Source organism: Carettochelys insculpta, chromosome 4 (assembly GCF_033958435.1).
Source record: "Carettochelys insculpta isolate YL-2023 chromosome 4, ASM3395843v1, whole genome shotgun sequence".
Taxonomy (NCBI): domain Eukaryota; kingdom Metazoa; phylum Chordata; order Testudines; family Carettochelyidae; genus Carettochelys; species Carettochelys insculpta.
This window is the reverse complement of record NC_134140.1, coordinates 10,373,010-10,394,134: the sequence shown is the minus strand read 5'-3', so window position 1 is coordinate 10,394,134 and position 21,125 is coordinate 10,373,010. Positions and strand designations below refer to the sequence as shown.

Here is a 21,125-nt window from a genome sequence, read left to right as displayed (position 1 = left end):
CTGGGAAGCTTTATGGTAGGGAGCATGCTCTTAAGGGTCAGTTACTGTGAGCACCAGGTCACTGTACAAATGGACATATGGCAAGAATGTCAGCTGGTGTAAATTATTGTAGTGCTATTGAAATTAAAGGAGACTCACCAATTTACATAAGATGAAGATCTGACTATAAGATTTTATACTTTGCAGTGTATAATGTGTCTCACACATCAATGCCATGTGTCCAAGTTGATTTATTTAACACTGAACACTGCCTTTCTCCACCCAATCAACGGAGTTCAAAAAGTCACTTCTGCAATAAATATGATACCTGAATTGTATATTTGACTAATCTCAAAATAATCTGAGGTGTAACTTCATTGTGTCCCAGACCCACCACAAATGAACTATAGATAAAATTGTATATCTTGTAGTAAAATGCCATGATCAAGAAATCAGTACTGATCATTTAGCCAATTGCTTTTTATTCACCATTTCTGGGTTAAAAAATAGTCTAAAATTTTCATTTGGATAGCCAAAGACCTCAGATGTCACACTTTTTTTTTCAGAAAAGTTAACAATGTTTCATTACAAATTATAACATTTATGACAGATAACTGAAATTTTCCAGTCCTGTGAACCAAGGTCATTGAAAGGTTTTTTCCAAAAAGGTACCTCAATACATTTCAAAAAAGTTGCTCTGCCGAAAAAAAAATGAATAAACCCATTTTTCTTAGCACAGCATGCCCAGATTTTGCCTGAAAGGAAACTCTCAGAAATGTGAATGGACAATGTATTTGAAACATAAAACATTTGATTAAAATTAATCTAAGCCTCCTTCTGTAACTACTGCATTAAGGGCCAGTCTTAGCCAATTGGAGTCCCTGGGCAGGGGCTGCCCAGGCATGGAGAGTCCACCCAGGAGCACGGGCAGCATGGCAGGGGCCGGCCTGGGAGCGTGCAGTGTAGTGGGGGTCAGCCTGGGGGAGGGGGAGGAGGGCATATGGGATCACGAGCAGAGTGGTGGAAGCAATGGATGGGGGGGCACCCAGGAGCATGGGTAGTGTGGGGCTTTTTGGCAGCCCCTTGAAAGTGGTGGCCCCAGACCACTACCCAGATCAACTGCACATAGGACTAGCTCTGACCGCACTGATAAAATGTACCCTCAGTTTTGCCATGGGGTAATAAGCAGGGAAGGGTCTCTTCATTAGAAAGTCTTAACCTGATGCAGACCTACAGACCAGTTTTTAATACTTTAATTGTTTAACAACTCAAAATAAACTATTGCTTCTTTGCGTGAATTTCTGTCTGAGGTCAAGACTTCAGAGCTCACTGCTAATAGAGAAGAGTTCTCTAAACAGTGTTGGATGGTGCATTATTTTTAAAGAGTTTAAATAAAATAGTGAAAGGATAGATCTGAGCTCAAACCCCAGATTTGACCCCCTCTCTTGGGAAAGTTTGGATCTGAATCCAAGTTTTGTAACTCAAGTCCATCCCCAGTAAATACATTGTGAAAGCAAACTGATTTCTGAAGGAGGGTTGGGGGGAAGTCAGTGCAAATGTCTCCTGGGAAGAAAGTGAAACTTATTGATGCAAGTGCTTTGGCTTGAAGAGTAGAATAGAAATAAATAGTCAGATGGTATCAGCTTGTGGACTGTATCTATGGATACAGACTGACCACAAACTTGGTCAGTCCATTATTTGTAGAACTAGGTCTGTCAAAATGGTTCTTGCCAGCCCCAACAGCCAAATCAAAATATATGCTCACCCAAGTGCTAATGCACCCAGTTTTCTGACAGTCAATTTTCATTTTCTTGTCATGGCTGACAGTAATTACTCTGCACTGGGCTTGAATCATGGAGCATAATCAGCCTCAACCAAGCCATTTCTTTGGCACCAGGAATAATATGATGCAACCAAACACAAAACAAAACAAAACAAAAAAGGAAGGAATAATTTCTAAGGATGAATAAGCCATTCCCCCACATTCCAAAAAATAATAATTTTGAAATGTTCACTTTCGATTATAACTTTACTCAATGGTTGAATTATGAAACCATCCTATTCATTATTTGTTCAAATCTGGGTTTATTTTTAAAAGCAGATGTCTTTTAAAAGCAGATGTTGCAGAGCTTGCTAACAGGCAATTGCAAACAGGAGGGAGTTTTGAGAGGGTCTCTCTGGAGAAGGAGTGATTTCTGGTACCTTGAGGTCAGATGTCTGGAGTGTGTGCGTGTTTTGTGTTTGGGGTTCTGGGGTTCTGTTTGTCTGTTTGTTTGGATGTTTTTGAGTGCTGAGCTGTGTTTGTTTGTTTGAAAGGCCATGTGCTCAGAGTGGCAGTTGGAAGCTGCGAGTCATAGTTGGGACTGAAATCTAAAACTCTCTGCTCAATGGTCGAGCTGTAGCCAGAGGGTCAGGCTATCAGGAAGGCCAGAGCTTCATAAACCCTGCTAGATAGCAACCAGGGAGCTTGCAAAGAGGTGATTGCAAACAGGAGGGAGTTTTGACAGGGGAGTTTAGAGGGGGAGGTTAGAGGGTGTCATTTCCTTCTGACATATAACATATATCCCAAGCCTTTAAATAAAAACACCATTTATATTCAGATTATTTGATAGAGAAAATGCAGGCAGAAGCCCAGCAGGAGAGCGGGGGCTATCCTGTTTATTGCATAGAGTGTACCATGTATGACCAGTGCTCTTAAGGAGAATAAAAGGCTCAGGGGAAGAGAGAAGCCATTGGAAGCTCAGGGAAACCATCCCATAGTTGGGACCCTCCTTCCAAAGGATGTTACGATATCCTCTTGAACTGAGGATACCTCTCCGGGGAAGGGAATGCCAGGTGTTAGGAAAAGGCAGGTGTTAGTAGTGGGTGATTAGATTGTTAGAAACATAGATAGCTGGGTTTGCGATGACTGGGAGAACCGTATGGTGACTTGCCTGCCTGGTGCAAAGGTTGGGATGTCTCGAGGCATCTAGATAGACTAATGTGTAGTGCTGGGGAGGAGCCAGTGGTTGTGGTACATGTTGGTACCAACAACACAGGAAAGGGTAGCAGAGATGTCCTGGAGGCCAAATTTAGGTTGCTAGGAAAGAGACTGAAATCCAGGAACTCTAAGGTGGCATTCTCAAAAATGCTTCCTGTTCCACGTGCAGGGCCAGGTAGGCAAGCAGAACTTCAGAGTCTCAATGCATAGATGAGATGATGGTGTAGGGAGGAGGGGTTTAGAATTGTTAGGAACTGGGCACACTTTTGGGAGAGTGGGAGCCTATACAGGAAGGATGGGCCCCACCTAAATCAAAGGGAATCCAGACTGCTGGCACTAACCATTAAAAAGGTTGTAGAGCAGTTTTTAAACTAAGAGATGGGGGAAAACCGATTGGTGCAGAGGAGCATGTGGATCGGACAGAAACTCCTCTTAGAGGAGAATCCATTGATAGAGATACTCTACGCTATAGTAAAAAAGAAAGGAGGGGAGATATCAAACAATGGGCTAGATCAGACAAACAATCACGTATAGAAGACTCTAATACATCTGGAATGGGAAGACAAATAAGCAGAGGCAAATCTTAAAATGCTTCTACACAAATGCTAGAAGTCTGACTAATAAGATGGGTGAACTAGAGTACCTTGTATTAAAGGAGGAAATTGACATAATAGGCATCACGGAAACCTGGTGGAATGAAGACAATGTATGGGACACAATCATACCAGGATATAAAATATATCGGAAGGATAGAATAGGCCGGGTGGGTGGCAGGGTGGCACTGTATGTGAAAGATAATGTAGAATCAAATCAAATAAGAATTTTAAATGAATAAAAATGTTCCCTAATATCACTGTGGATAGTAATTCCAAGCTCTACTAAGAATATAGCAGTAGGGATATATTATCGACCACCTAATCAGGACAGTGACAGTGATGTTGAAATGCTAAGGGAGATTAGAAAGACTACCAAAATAAAACACTCAATAGTAAAGGGGGATTTCAATTATCCCCATACTGACTGTGTACATGTCACATCACGAAGAGATGCAGCAATAAGATTTCTCAATGCTGTTAATGACTGCTTCTTGGAGCAGCCGGTACGGGAACCCACAAGGGGAGGGGCAATTCTTGATTTAGTAATAAGTGGAGCACAGGATCTGGTCCATGAGGTCACTGTTACAGGACTGCTTGGGAATAGTGATCATAATGTAATAACATTTAATATTCCTGTGGTGAGAAGAACACCTGAGAAGTCCAACACTCTGGCATTTAATTTCAAAAGGGGGAATTATGCAAAAATGAACAGGTTAGTTAAACAGAAATTGAAAGCCAGAGTGACTTGAACAAATACCTTGCAAGCTGCATGGAAGCTTTTCAAAAACACTGTAATAGAGGCCCAACTTAAATCGATACCCCAAATTAAAAACATACTAAGAGACCAAAAAAAGAGCCACCATGAGTTAACACCATGTAAAACAAGCAGTGAGGGATAAAAAGGCATCTTTCAAAAGGTGGAAGGCAAATCCTAGTGAGGTAAATAGAAAGGAACATAAACACTACCAAATTAAGTGTAAAACTGTAATAAGGAAAGCCAAAAAAGATTTTGAGGAACAGCTAGCCAAAAGCTCAAAAAGTAATCACAAAATGGTTTTTAAATACATCAGAAGCAGGAGCCTGTGAAAAAAAAACAGTAGGTCCCCTAGACGACACAAATACAAAAGGAGGAATCAAAGATGATAAAGCCATTGCAGAGAGACTAAATGATTTCTCTGCTTCAGTCTTCACGGCTGAGGATGTTGGGGAGATTCCCAAACCTGCACCATTTTTTTGCAGGAAATGAAACTGAGGAACTGTCCCGGATTGAAGTGTCATTAAAGGAGCTTTTGGAACAAATAGATAAACTTAATGTTAACAAATCACTGGGACCGGATGGCATTCATCCAAGGGTTCTGAAAGAACTCAAGTGGGAAATTGCAGAGCTATTAACACTAGTTTGTAACCTGTCCTTTGGATCAGCTTCCGTACTTAATGACTGGAAGATAGCTAATACAACAATATTTAAAAAGGGCTCTAGAGGTGACCCTGGCAATTACAAACTGGTAAGTTTAATGTCAGTTCTGGGCCAACTAGTTGAAACAATAGTAAAGAATAAAATTGTCAGGCATGTAGAACAACATAATCTGATTGGCAAATATCAACATGATTTCTGCAGGGGGAAATCACGTCTTACTAATCTGTTACGGTTCGTTGAAGGGGTTAACAAACATGCAGACAGGGGAGATCCAGTGGATGTAGTATACTTAGGTTTCCAGAAAGCCTTTCACAAGGTACCTCATCAAAGGCTCTTATGTAATTTAAGTTTTCATGGGATAAGAGAGAAGGTCCTTTCATGGATTGAGGACTGGTTAAAAGACAGGAAACAAAGGGTAGGCATAAATGGTAAATTTTCACAATGGAGAGGGGTAACTAGTGGTGTCCCTCAAGGGTCAGCCCTACAACCAATCCTGTTCAATTTATTCATAAATGATCTGGAGATGGGGGTGAGCAGTCAGGTGGCAAAGTTTGCAGATGACACTAAACTGTTCAAGACAGTCAAGACAAAGGCAGACTGTGACGAACTTCAAAAAGATCTCACAAAATGAGTGAATCGGCAACAAAATGACAAATGAAATTTAATGTGGATAAGTGTAAGGTAATGCACATTGGAAAAAATAACCCCAACTATACTTACAATATGATGGGGGCTAATTTAGCTATAACTAATCAGGAAAGTGATCATGGAGTTATTGTGGATAGTTCCTTGAAAACATCCACGCAGTGTACAGAGGCAGTCAAAAAGGCAAATAGGATGTTGGGTATTATTAAAAAAGGGATAAAAGATAAGACAAGGAGTATCTTACTGCCCCTATATAAATCTATGGCACTCCCACATCTTGAATACTGTGTACAGATGTGGTCTTCTCACCTAAAAAAGATATTCTGGCACTGGAAAAGGTTCAGAAAATGGCAACTAGAATGATCAGGGGCTTGGAACACATCCTGTATGAGGAGAGGCTAAAAAGATTGGGACTTTTCAGTTTACGAAAGAGGAGGCTGAGGGGGAACATGATAGAGGTATATAAAATTATGACAGGTGTGGAGAGGGTGAATAAGGAAAAGTTATTTACTTGTGCCCATAACACAAGAACTAGAGGACACCAAATGAAATTAATGGGTATCAGGTTTAAACCTAATAAAAGAAAGTTCTTCTTCATTCAGTGCATTGTTAACCTGTGGAACTCCTTGCCAGAAGAGACTGTGAAGGCTAGGACTGTAACAGAATTTCAGAAAAAGCTGGATAAATTCATGGAGGTTAGGTACATAAAAGGCTATTAGCCAAGGGTAGGAATGGTGTCCCTGGCCTCTGATTGTAAGAGGCTGGAGATGGGTGGCAGGAAAAAAATCGCTTGATCATTGTCTTCAATCTCCCCCCACCCCGGGGCATCTGGTACCGGCCACTGTCAGCAGACAGGCTACTGGGCTGGATGGACCTTTGATCTGACCCAGTATGGCCGTTCTTATGTCTTAGTAGAGAAAAGTGTATATTCAAAATCTCCGCCTAATATGAGGCTCAGCTCCAATAATGCCTCATCTGCCAAGGTTTCACAAAGAATATAGAGAAAATGCATAATAGAACTAGGGATTTTCTTGTAACTCAGAAACATGAGCGGATCATATCATTGCATGTAGAAAGTACCTCTTCTTTTTTCCACATTAGCTATTATTACCTTTTTATTCACAAACAAAAGTGTAAGCAGGTGATTCACCACAGCCACATAAGTAAGTAAACACTTAGCCCTTTCCTAGGATTTGATACTATTCATGAAAGGATCTCAAAGTTGATCACCATAGAATTGAGTCTATGCTATCTCCTGCGGCTTGGCTGCTCTCAGAGCTACTCCCAAAGGACTGCTCAGACAATATTCTACTTCATTTCTCACCACAGTCAGCGCCCACTCTCTTATATCTTGCTAGGTTAACCAGCTGCCTGCAACTATGAGTCAAACACCCAAACAACCAACTTTTTTGCAGTAACTTTTTAGAGCTGCTTCAAATTAAGTTGTAACTTTACATTCTGCCATAACTAAGGGACAGTGTGTAACTTTACCTCCCTAGAAGCAGCACAGAGAAAGGACTGCCAACCAGACAGACCAAATCATTTTTACTTTCCTTCCTAACCTGGGGTGAAGAATACCTCATTTTACCTCTTTTTTGTGGAATACCTAGCTCTCTACTGTGCTCCTGGCCAACTATTCAGGTGGATGAGCAATAGGAATGAAGGTCCACATCAGATGTCCTTCTGCTTACACTCAATTCTTTCCCTTCTCACCCATTTGTTTGAAGTGGTGAGTCATAATCTGGAAAAGGCTGTGAGAGTGCCAGGCATCCTTTCACTCACACTTGCATAAGGGCTGTAAAAACTGAGCTCAGGCCATGTCTACACTAGCCCCCTCCTTCCAGAAGGTGCATGGCAATGAGGGATTTTGGCAGATGCTAAGGAAGAGCTACCACCCTGTTAGTTGGAATTAGTGCCCTACAAGCACCCTAAATCAAACTCTGGAAGATTCATCAAGGCAGCATCTATCTTCCCTGAAGTGCAGACATGGCCTAAAATATCAAAATTAGGTAGATAGGTAGCTGTCCAATTACTGTTACTTATCCTAGCAATGAGTTGTGTCCTTGACAAAGGCAAAAATTCATAGTTGTTTTATCCACAATTATTTTAGCCCCATCAAATAGTTTTCCAGGTTTGAGATACAAAACATCTCCCAAAAGACAGACAGAAACTTACATTGTGCCCAGTTAATAGGGATTAACTGGCTGGCCTGGATCTGGATCACTCCCAATGGGTCTGGTAAGCCAATAATCTAAGTGGATGAAAGAATTCACTAAAGAATCAGCTGTAATTCTAGCTACCTTTCTAACTGTTATTTTGTTTTTTGTTTTGTGTTTCTTTGAGGCTCCTCTGATCCCTGTACCTGAGACGGAGAGGAAGTCATCCACAGAAGTGATGTCATCAACTGCCTCGGTGAGAACTCTCACTTGTTTCTCCCACTGATCTTTAAAGACGTCCATGTTGTCCTGAGCGACTTTGCTCTGTGGTCTGGCAGCCAATGTGAGTGCTGCATTTATTACCTATTATTTAGGATACATTGTTATAAGAAATGACAAAACTTTTCTCATGGTAAGGAACAAATTGATTAAATATGATGTTAAAAGCACAGCTGTGCACCACATTTATTCCATTCATTAAGCACATCTCAAAATACAAACATAAGTTTCAGCTCTCACAAGGCTATGAACAAAAGAACTACAAAGGCAAGGCCACAATCTTCAGAGAGGACATTTTTCTGTGTCAAATACTTTATGTTATTTAATGCTTTAACAGTCCTTGAGTGCTTTCAGCAAGAATTGTGCCTACCTGTGGGCACAGACTATCAATCTGGGTGGCTGCCATACGGACTAACTTCACACCTTCTTCGTTATTGGAGATAGAACAGGCCAGATTGGCAACCTGCAATTTAAACAGCAGAGAATCAGGTTTTTAGGTAACTGGGACATTTCATCTTTTTAGTATTATTGCTGAATCTTGCTAAAGAGGAGATAATCATATCAGAAGCATCAAACTGTGCCATCTGTGTTGCTGAGCAGAAACGCATGCAGATCCCTTCTTCCCTCAAAAATTAAACAACTACCATCCACAATATTAAGATATGTCACAACATTTTTCTCTACTGCAAAGTACTCTGCATCTCTGCCTGTGGCTCATATGTTACACTTCCTGTAAGGCTTCTCTGGAAATTGTTTACATTTCCAAACAATTATTGAGATACTCTCTGTCTTTCTCTCTCTCTCTCTCTCTCTCCTTGAATTAACCACGTTTGTTATGAATAACAGTGTTCAAACTCTGTCATATCCTGATAGCCATGCCATACTGAAGCGAGTCAGAGGTCCCAATAGGCAGAGATCTGCTTTACTAACCATGACCAACATTCTGGTACCTTTACTCACACGCAGAAATCCCATGCTGCTTGAATACTCCTTTCAGGTTCAGATTCTGATATTCTTCCTCATATTGAGAAGCATCTGAGTTCTCAAGTACTTATATTTATTTTAGTAATGCTGTGTGCAGAGTAAGCTACCATCCAGTAAAGATTACAGAATCTGAGCTCATGAAATGTAATGATTAAAAACTACATTAAGGAGGGCACAATGTACAGCTCTCATTTAGTGTTATGGGTCTCTCTAGGTGCTGTTGAATGCTGTTCCAGGAAAAGTGGCAAGTCTGAGCCACTATAATGTGAGGATTTTTTGGAGCAGGAGTAGTCTGGAAGGAGTTATGGAGATGTGCATACAGATCTACCAATCAAATCCTGCCCTTAAACACTAAGGCCGTGTCTACACTAGCAAGTCCTTTTGGAAAATCAGGTCCTCTTTCAGAAGAACAAGCGGAGCATCCACACACAAAGAGTGCTCTTTCAAACTCCTTTTGAAAGGACACAGCCCTTCTTCCAGAGGCCCTGTTCCTCTCCCAAATGAGAAAGAGCACCTTTTTCTGAAAGATTGTTTCAGAAATAAAGCATGTGTAGAAGCTTCAGGGGGCCCTGTGTTCGAAAGAGCAGAGCTCATAGTGCCAGATTTTTTGACCCTTGGCCTGTTCTTCTGAAAGAGCTGGGGTTGTGTGAATGCTCTTTCGAAAGAGCAGGTTGCTCTTTTAATCTTCTTTTTTGTAGGTGGATGTGCTCTTTCAAAAGAAGATCTTCTGGAAGAGATCTTTTGGAAGATCATGTTTTGAAAGATCACTGTAGTGTAGAAATGGCCTTAGCGTATTCCTATGTAGCAAAGTTATTTCGGAATAGCTTCCCCCCAACTAGCAAGGTATAAGAGAAGTGGGCTTGGCTGCTGTGAGAAAGGAAGGAGAATATTGTCTGAGCAGTCCTTTGGGAGTAGCTCTGAGAGCAGCCAAGCCTTAGGAGACAGCATGGACTCAATTCTATGGTGGTCTACTTTAAGATCCTGTCATGAATAATTACTCCAAAATAATCTATTCCAGTATAATACATGTACACTATGGCTGGGCTTACACGTGCCCCTTCCTTTCGAAAGGGGCATGCTAATGAGCAGGTTTGAAAGATGCTGATGAGGCACTGCAATGAATATACAGTGCCTTATCAGTATACTGGCGGCCGCGGAGATTTGAAAGTGCGGCTTTTCAAATCGCGCACCACCTGTGGAGACGGGACCTTCTGAAAGGACCCCCCCAGTTTTCAAAAGCCCTTCTTCCGATCACAGCCGATCACAGCCACCATTATGCTGATGAGACGCTGCATATTCATTGCAGCGTCTCATTAGCATCTTTCGAACCTGCTCATTAACATGCCCCTTTCAAAAGGAAGGGGCACGTGTAGACCCAGCCCCTAAGAAAGCCTCAGAATAAGCAAACTTTCTTCCAAATAGTGAGTCTATACACAATAGATCCTATTATGAAATTGAGCCCTTGGATGCACTATGGCTTATTTCAAAACAGGCTCTATTCCTTTTCTACACAGCACCTACTTTGAAATAGGTGTTATTCCTTGTGCAACGGACTGCGTCTACACTTGAGGGAAATTGAAAATGCAAATGAAGTGCTGATGTACATATCTCACACTTCATTTGCATAATCTCTTTTTGAACGAGATTCTTTCAAAAGAAAAAAGCAGTGTAGATGGGTCTCTTTTTCGAAAATAAACAGACTAACCCTATTTTGTTTCAGGAAGAAGGGTTCCTTCAAAGATGAGGTTCATTTTCAAAAGAGCCCCATCCACACTGCCTTTTTCCTTTTGAAAGAATCTCTTCCAAAAACAGACTATGCAAATGAAGTGTGAGATATGCAAACTAGCATTTCATTTGCATTTTATTTCCCTCATTTGCATTCCTCTTTTGAAACAGGAATGCAAGTGTAGACCTAGCCAGGAGGTTTACCTCTTTCGAAATAAAAAATGCATTGTTTGGAAATTATTTTGAAATGGCGGTTGCATTGTGTCGACACTAGCAAAGTTATTTAGAAAGATCAGCCATTATTTCAAAAAAAAACCTGCTGTGTAGACACACCCTGTAAAGCTGGATGTGAATTGGGGATTAAATCACCTAATTTCTACAAATCTTCCACACACAAAATCCATTTTCAAACATTTTGTGCTATAGAGGGGAGTTTGAACTAACTTATTAAATAATAATTCATGCCAAAGTACAGAAAACTGAACAATACTGCATGTGTGGTGTGTAGAATTATGGACACATTTTTAAGAATAGTAGAGGAATTTTTTTTTAAATTTCACCAAGAAGAATGGCTCTGAATTCTCAACTACATTAAAACACACATCCATTTTTAAAGATTCTGCTTTGGTATTATTCATTGTGCTTAAAGGCAGAACTACCAGTTGGAAATGATTCATGAATGAGTTCAAATACCCCAGACTTTCCAATTTTCCTTTAGTCTCCCCTTGTGGTATTAATCTATTCTGTTTCCAGTGCACATCTCCATATTTAGTCTTCATCCATCTGTTCTCCATAGAACCCATCTCATTTCACAGTTACTTACAATGTGGTTTGCATGTATCACTTCATCAAAATCTATGCAAGAAAATCACTCTAGGCTTGAAAGAGTGTTCTAGACATGTCCCAGTCAAAATTTTATTATAATGTGGTGATTCTTATTTCCATAGCATGGTTGGATAAATGAGTTAGTCTGCTTGTTAACAGCCTTACAGCACTCAGATATGTTCTTCTAAGCTGACATATTCCAACTATTTTTTGTAGTCCATTTTTTCTGAATACATCTAGCAGTACCCTTTAGTTTTCACAGGAAATACAAACTGTTCCAGATAGCAACTGGAATGTAGTAATGTGTGGAAAGTTAGCAGACTGTTAAATTCAGCACATATTAAGGTGCTCATATTATAGCATAAGTCATCTTCTAGATTTTCTTTTATTCTTATAATGATCAAGATGAAAGAATTGTCCTCAGGCCTAAAATGTACTCTGTGTCTTACTTTTGCTCAGGTTTGAGTCATATAGAATTGAAAACCACTTTAATAGGAGCAAAATCGGTCCCTTGAAAAGGCAATAAAACTATTAAGCTGGCAGGATTTCACTAATTCTCCTGGGTACGGACTCTTCCTATTGCACTAGCATTGAAACAAAATTTGTTTCTTCTTTCTCTGTATTAATCACTCACTTGGTCCTTTCTGATGAGGATAATATTTGGAAACTACTTTGACAGGGTCTATATTGAATCATCCCCAGACAACTGTTTATTCTTTGTGCTAAAATCCAATGTATATAGCGGGGAAAACAGAATGTAGTTTCTGGTGTAAAGATCAGTAATATAAAGAGTCCAAGAGTTGCCATTTTCGGTGCGCAAAAGTGAAAATGTCCATCTATCTCTGGGCACATCTACACTTCCCTGCAGTACTAATTAGGCATGGACAGCAGCGTGCACTATAATGTTGCACTGTAATTTCCCCATGTTGATGTTGTGGGTGCAAAAGTAAAGGTTCCTAATTGCAACTAATGGACTCCTGTTTGAGGAGGACTACGTTAGTGTGAACTAGAAATCTTTAAGTTCGTGCTTCAATTGTCCACATCAGGAGATGGGCAGAGCCCTGGGGTGTACTATTCACACCCCCAATAGTCCTAGCTGCAGCGCAATGTAGATATGCACTTAGGTATATATCTGGGCTTCTTTACTTCAGTGTTTAAGCACATCACACTCAGTGGAAGTACTAGTTCTCACAGCACTCCATGCATTGGGCCTTGCCAATGGGAGCCTGGCAAAAAGATCTCCGTCTGAATGACAAATTAATCTTTTAAAAGCAGCATAGATTTCAGTCCGGGGATGCGATGTGCATAGTCCGGCGCTGAGTAATGAAATTCACTTCAACCAGCCTTCTGATAAAGACAAATGCAGGGCTGGGCAAAATCTGACCCGCAGGCTGGATCCGCCCCACCAAGTCACTGGATCTGGCCCATGGACACAGCAGGGAGCCTCAGGCAGGCTGCCTGCCTGTCCTGCTCCCACATGCCACTTAGAAAGGCAGATTTAAGACCCTGTTTGTCTCTGAGAAGTTGCAAGCCCGAGGGGAGGGGTGTGAAGGTTCATGTGCTGACCTTGCCCCCCAACACAGTCCCACTGGCTGTTTTTGGCCCAGGAGAGATTCCTGTTTGAAACACAGGTAATGTGCAAAGCATCCCTCCTCTTCCCATCAGGCACAGAACATATGGCTCCTGCCATGTGCTGCCTAGGACATCTGCTGGGCTGCTGGCCAGGAGTTGCCCAAGTATGTGTCCTTGCAAGGACCTGCCTCCGGTACTGCGAACCTCCCTCCCCACACCCATTTGCCCACCACTCCTGTCCCCTAGCCCACATAAACCTTACCGTCTGCTCCTCCTCCTGCACTCATACATCCTCCCAGACCCTGCATGCCAATCCCCATCCCCTGGGTATAACCCCCTCCTGCCCTAGCTCACAGGCCAAACCCCTGCACCCCAGTCACCTGTCCCAGGTCACACTCCCATCCTGCCCAGGTCACACCCAAAACCCCAGAACACCCTCTTACACCCTATCCCCTGCTCCAGGTCACACCCACCTCATTCACCCAAACTTCCTCCCAGACCCCTCCCCCACAAATCCTAAGCTGTTCTGCATCCAACCTCCCTCCAAGACTCCACACTTGCTCCACTAATATCATGGAATAATGCAACGCTTGACCACTTTCCAAATTCTTGGAGTGTGCCCCCCATCAAAAATTGTTTCCCACTTCTGGACAAGCGTCTACTGTACTGGGTTTTGACATGTACAGCATTAGTGGATAGATGGTTGAGATAGGTGTTAACATTTTTGCTCAGTATTCAAAGGGTGTAAGGCCAAGGAGGGAGAAGAAGTATTTAAGTTTCAAATTAGTAGTCATGTTCACGCCTACAGGAACAGACAAACTAGTCAATAGCTTTTGTTTGCCACTATGTAAATGCAAGCGATCCGTCTGTCCCAGTGACTTTAATGAGAAAACAATCACTAGTTCGCATTCTTGAACAGATTAATGTTCTTGTTCAAAGCTGAATCACTCAGCATCAGTCTATAGAACTCATATCTAAAAACATCACTGGCAATAAAGCATGAACTAATGATTTCCTACCACACTCCTTATTAGGCCTGTGTGATTTTGGAGTGTCAGTACAAAGCACTGCCCCTAAACTACAACATAAATTAGCACATTTAACGTTCTTCTTATTTAACTGGGACTCTGCATTGCTCGTTCCCTATCTGCACGCCATTAAGCTGTTATCACCCAGGCAACTCAGTGTTGGTTTTGCAATTCATGTTTCTTTTTTGAGAGTTACAAAAATGAGCCTAATAACATTGGTTTTTAACATTATTAATTATTATTATTGTTTCTATTGCAGTGATATCTAGAGGCCTTGGTCAGACATCCGGACTCCTTTGTGCTACAAACTGTGTGCAAATATAACAAAAAGACAATTGCTTCTCTAATGAGCTTACAATCAAATTAACAATGCAAGGCAGGTAATATTTTGGTCATAGGTACCTGAATACTAAAATGATTTTTCTGTGCAATGGAATCTTCATCTGAAATATTCTTTTTGTAACAGATAATGAGATTCATAGCATACTTCACAGGCTGAAAATTATGGTTGAATAATCCTCAATAGGTCTAAAGTATATGTTTAATTTAGAAAATGAAGGGGGTATTCTGTCACACCCTCTCCATTATCTAAATTAAACATATACAGAATTCATCTCTGTAGTTACATGCCATTGTAATTTTCTTTATGCAAGGTATGTTGTGTAAAATATCATTTGAAAACTCATAATTTGCTAATCATTATTGTCCTAGTAAAATATGCCTAACCCCCTTCAGAAATTGAAATCCCATTCTTGATGGTGAAGTTTGAAGCAGTGTAAATGAAATCAGAATCTGTCCCGATTACTTGTAACATTTTGGTATTTGCACTTTTGGTTGTGACTAGAAGCTAGAAATGCAGGTGGGTTCTAAAATAAAATGTATTTAAAAATCCTTACATTTTGGTATTTTCAGATCTGTGATTTCTCTGGTGAAATTTCCTTCTCCATTAAAAAAAAAATCCAGGTGAAAGAAGCGACTTTGATAGAGCTATTACTAAGATAAGAGCGAAATGGGTGGGATGTCTGATTGCTCATAGAGTTATTTTCCACAGCACACGTTATGAGCCAAAACTGTGGAAGTTCTGTACTTTCCAAATCCATACCTTTTGTGTGTGGGTGCATGTGTGGGGGAAAAAGAGTTTATAGAAATTTCATTGTGAAAAGACCTGTTCTACTCAGACAGAATGTCATTCTTAATGATAGACATGTAGAAAAAATGTACAGATCAGGAAAATACATATTTAAATCAGCATAGAATTCAATGACAGAATAGTCTCTGTGGTGACAATATAAGTCCAGGATATCTAAGGTATATTATCTACATAAAACCTTATGTGTGTGCATGTGCATGAATGCATATTAAGTTTACTGGATATTTACTGCTTTATCCTGTTTAAATATTCCCCAAGGGTATGTCTACACAGCTGCTTTATTTCGAAAGAAGCTATTCGATCAGAGCTATACTGGAATAGCTTATTTTGAAATAAAACAGCTACACACAAAAATGCTTTACAAAATAGCACTTAGCTATTTTGAAATATAGCATCTATACACATGGGTTATGTCTACATTTGAGTTCCTCTTTTGAAAGAAAACAAAATAGCAAGAAGGTTCTTTCGAAGATGAGGTTTATTTTTGAAAAAGCCCCATCAATGCTGCTTTACTTCTTTGAAAAGAATCTCTTCCGAAAAGAGATGATGCAAATATAGCATGAGATATATAAATCAGTGCCTCATTTGCATTTTTGATTTCTTTCATGTTTAGTCCTCTTTCAAAAGAGGAATGCAAGTGTAGACCCTAAGGCCATTTCTACACAGGCCACTTTCTTCGAAAGTGGCATGCTAATACACAGCCTGAAATATGCTAATGAGGCACAGATGCAAATTCCCTGCACCTCATTAGCATAAGGTCACGTAATTTGGAGTTCAGAAGACAGTTCTTTTGGACTATATGACGCCATTCAGAAACGCGGCCCCTGCGGGGCTCTTCCAGAAGGAAGTCCTTCTTCCGGAGGCCCCTCCTTCCCATATTTTGGGCTGCGTATCAGTATGCCACTGTTGAAGAAAGTGGCCTATGTAGAAATGGCCTAATAGAGCCTATTTCAAAATAGAGCCATTGGATGCACTATGGCTTATTTGAAAATAGGCCCTATTCCCTGTTTTAACAGCACCTATTTTGAAATAGCTATTTCTTATAGAATGAGGTTTACCAATTTCAGAATAAGCCAACCACTATTTTGAAATAGCAGTTGCATTATGTAGATGCTCGGATAGTTACTTTGAAATAACGGCTGTTACTTTGAAATAACGTTGCTATGTAGATCTACCCCCATTCTCTAAAGGATTCTGTAAAGAAGGGGGACAACTCTCAGTGCAGTCCTAAAACATAATTACCCCTAATAAAATTGCTATTGTGCATATCAGCCACTGGAGATAAACTCTTTGTTAAAATATAAAACTGATCAAGAAGTTCAAGCAGGATTATGAAGAATGGGTGAAATAATACCTACCGCCCCCTCTCATTCTGTTGCTAGATAATATTTCTCACTGTTGTTTTTCAGTTGACAGTTGGATGATTGGATGTTTTGTGCACCTTATTCCTACAGCACCCGGGTAAAAAACATGCCAAGAGTCAAGTTAACTATTTGCATTGGACTTCTGAATCTTGCTGTGACCAGGTGGTATTTCATGACTTCCACTGGCCAGGTTTTTCCTACATCAATCAGCTATGCAGGTGTACAGCCAATATAAGTAACCTTCCCAAATAAAGCTTTTTGTTGAATCAGCCCTGCAAAATGTACACATTTAGTCACTCAGACTGTCACTGGAAACTACTTTGGGGCCCAAATGAGTAAGACACTCAAGTACATGCATAAGTTTAAGTGTGTGAGTAATCCCATTGATTTCAATTACAAATGTGCCTCAATAATTTACTGAAGAATCAGTGGCTAACTTAGCATACCTAGCTGAATAAAGGTCTTAAACTGCGCTGAACTGATAACATCAAACAGACCTTTAAAATGACTAAGCTGTGTTCATAGCTAGTTAAGAAAAAGTAACTTGCTATTTTGATTAAATTAATATATATTATGCTCTGAGGCTCAATTCCTGACTCTCCTTGAATCTGAAATATATACCCTTTGAATATCCCTCCATTTGGGGACTCCATTCAACCATTTCTGCTTGACTTCAATGTTTCTATTTTTCAATGGAGGATACTTACTTTCCGCTCAAAAATAGAAAACTGTTCAACTATGCCCACAAAATAAGCCATCTCATTAATGCTTACTCTCAGAGCTGTCTTCCTCCTCATCCCCACATTATATGATCCTAAGTATTCTTACATGTATTGTAACTTTTATTACATGAATCCTAGGGCAGGAAATGTTATTGTCTGGATCAGAACATAAAGGTGAAAAGAGGATCGATACAGAGATGGATTTAAGTGGCTGGCCACCATTTTATTCTCTGAACTATAGGAAGGGGCAGTGGCCACCCACTCCCTCTCACATATCAGGCATTTCATTGCATCCATTGTAGGATAAATGGACTCTCTTCACACCTAACTCCTAGGACTCAATTCACTTTCCTCTTTTTAAAGGAACAGAGGGTGCAAAGGGGATCTTACTTTGCAAAGAATTCTCTCCTTCTGCGTATAGACAAAAGGTACATTAGTCAAATCCTGCATTTCAGTATGGGGAGATGGAGGGCAGCCCTCAGTGGGGAAGGAATGTGTTAAGAGCTACGTAGAAAAACTAGATGTACACACATCCATGGGTCTGGATTTAATGCACTGAAGGGTACTGAGGGAATTGGCAGACATCATTGCTGAGTCTTTGCTCATTATCTTTGAAGATGCTTGGAGATCAGGAGAGGTTCCAGATTACTGGAAAAAGGCAAATGCAATACTCATCTTTTAAAAAGGAAAGGACAATCCAGGGAAATCTAGACAGGTTAGTCTTACCTCAGTACCTAGGAAAATAATGGAAGGGATCCTCAAGGAATCCATTTTGGAGCACTTGGAAGAGGGAAAAGTGATCAAAAGTAGTCAACACAGATTCACCAAGGGCAAGTCCTGCCTGACCAATCTGATTAGCTTCTATGATAAGGTGACAGGCTCTGTGGACATGGGGAAGTCAGTGGGTGTGATATGTTTTGACTTCAGCTTTTGATAGTCTCGCACTACATTCTTGCCCATAAGATAAGGAAATATGGGTTGGATACAAGGACTATAAGATGGATGGAAGGTGGGTGGTGGTCAATGGCTCAATATCTGGATGGCAATTGGTTTCAAGTGGAGTGCTCCAAGGCTCAGTTCTGGGGCCAGTATAGTTCAACATCTTTATTAAGGACCTGGATGAGGGAGTGGATTGTACCCTCAGCAAGTCTGCAGATGACACCTAGCTGGGGGAGAGGTAGATTTGTTGGAGGGTAGAGAGAGGATCCACAGTGATCTGGATAAATTGGAGGATTAGGCCAAAAGACATCTGATGTGGTTCAACAAGGAGAGGTGTAGAGTCCTGCACCTGGGACAGACGAATCCCAAGTATTATAGGCTGGGAACTGAGAGGCTAAGCAGCAGTACAGCAGAAAGGGACCCCGGGACTATAGCGGATGAAAGGCTGCTTACGAGTAAACAGTGTGCCCTCGTAGCCAAGAAGGCCAATAACATATTGGGGTGTATTAGGAGGAACATTTTGAGCAGATCTAGAAAAGTTGTTGTTCCCCGCTATCCAGCACTGGTGAGGCCACATCTGGAGCACCGCATCCAATTTTGGGCCTCCGCAGTACAAGAAGGATTTGGATGTGCTGGAGCACGTTCAGCGGAGGATAACAAAAATGATCAAGGGGTTGGAGCACATGAACTCTCTCTACCCCCCATCTTTCCCCTTGGATTGGCACATCTTGCTGCTAGTTCAGCCAAACTCCCTGCCCCACTGTGAGGCAAGAGGCCAGTGATAATTAAGCACTACACACAGAGCTGTCCTTTGAGCTTTGGTAAGTATCACAGCCTGAGTGCCTGCACCCTCCATGCTCTGTGGGTGGGGGCAGCCACTCCACCGGGCAGGGCTGTAGGGGGGTGGGAGGAGGGCAGGAAGCTTGGTGAGGGAGCAGGAAGTCTGAGTGGCAGAGCCAGCTGGAGTTGCGAGCTGGCAGACAGAGCAGACAGAACCTCTTGCTAGAACTTCAGGCTCGTATGTGGAGGATTGCATCAGGGAGACCAGGGGATTGGGTCTAACGAGTCTGGAAGGTGGGTCATGGGGCTGAGGGATTGGGTCTGATGGGATTGGAGGGTGGAAGCGTGGGGCATGGGGGGCACTGGGGGATTGAGGCCCCTGGAGTTGGTGCTGCCCATTGCAAGTGGTGGCCATAGTTATATGAAGCATAAGGTACTACTAAATTTGGAGCACCACCTGTGCCTCAAATTTAGTGGTACCCTACACAACTGCAAGCTGGCATATGACTAAGGACGCCCATGGCTCTACATACACAAAGCTACTGAAATGATAATAAAGAGTTGCAATTATCCAGGGTTTAAGTCAGAGCAGAATTTGGTCTCAGAAACATATTTCAATGAGATTACTTGAAAAGTGAGGGCCGACACACCATGAGGAAGGTTAGCTGAATCCTGGGCTTTGATAAAAAGAGATAATGTTAGGCATTATAAAACTGCTGGCGGCCACACCTCCTCCATCTAGCTACAGATATATATTTGGGTGGTCCAAGGATAAAAGCAATCTATTCTGAGCTATATCACTATCTCTACCATCAAGTTCACATCTTTACTGTTCATTATTAGTTAACAGGTATTTGACTTTCTTATGCAGTGGATGGCAAATGAGTCCCAGAGATGACAGCTAGAAATTAATTTGATTGATTTAGTTTCTGAGTTCTGACTATAAGTGCTTTTTACATCCTGCTGATGTGCTTTTATACACTTCCATTCGCAGAAAGCAAATTTATAGCACCTAACAGAATTTTTCCCCACGAAGGTCAGAGATAAACAGGCACATCCATCTCCTTTTACCTTTCTGAGCAGATTCTAGTTGATTTTCTGTTTACTTTGTGAGTGAATTTGAAATATCCTCCCTTGCCCCACCCTCCCAGTAGTCCTGTACAAGTTGCTTGATTCATTTAACAAGGAAAAAGCATTGAACGAAAAAGAGGATGGTATAGGACACAAATATAAATGACCTACACACTTCTACACAACAGACAGCTTAACTAACAGCCATTTTTATATTGGCACATACTGTGAAAAGACCAAAGGACTTTCCTTCTCTATCTTTGGTATTCCAAGAAAAAGAAAAAACAGTGTCTGCAATCTATTTGCTGAGCTGTAGTTGAGGTGATTTTCATTAAGACTTGTGACCAGTTATCTTCAATAGTTACTGCAACACCATAAAAAGTAAAGCACTCAGATTTCTATTTTTAAAATATCTTGCTTTCTTATTTGGGGAGGGGAACAGTGATTCTTCAAATATTAACAATATTTTTTTTAATATTTATGTTAAGGTAGGACACATTGTAGTATTGATTTTATGTGATCCTGGGGCAATTTTTTAAAATTGTTTACCATATATGGCATTCTGGGGCAATTTTTTAAAATTGTTTACCATATATGGCATTCTGGGGTGAAATTCAGATCAGTTAGGGGCTGTCTCATGACTGGTGATGGAACCTTGGCTGCCTCACAGAGGTAAAAAGTGGACTGGTACTGTTTGGCATGGCGTACCAGTAGGAACCAGCAGCCAGGGCCAGCCCACAGTGGCCTTTTAAAAATGAGTCCCAAAATGCCATTTGCTGCCTCTTTCATTTCTCACCCCCTGGGCAAATGTCAGCAGCCCTGCCAGAATGGTCTAGCAGCACTGCTGTGGCAGTGGTATTGTGGTACTACCCACAGCAGGGCTCCCTAACCCTACCAGCAGGGAGGCTGACAC

The 21,125-nt window shown here is 41.2% G+C and overlaps 1 protein-coding gene across 4 annotated transcripts in view; it reads right to left on the bottom strand.

The window, feature by feature from the left end:
* CTNNA2 (catenin alpha 2) overlaps window positions 1–21,125 on the bottom strand; it is an 814,165-nt gene that overhangs the window by 107,005 nt on the left and 686,035 nt on the right. For all 4 annotated transcript variants that reach the window (XM_074992255.1, XM_074992258.1, XM_074992256.1 and 1 more), the window contains 2 exons: window positions 8,423–8,515; window positions 7,980–8,136 (listed from right to left, as the gene is read on the bottom strand). In XM_074992255.1, the coding sequence (XP_074848356.1) occupies window positions 7,980–8,136; window positions 8,423–8,515 (250 nt within the window). The remainder of the gene's footprint in view (window positions 1–7,979; window positions 8,137–8,422; window positions 8,516–21,125) is intronic.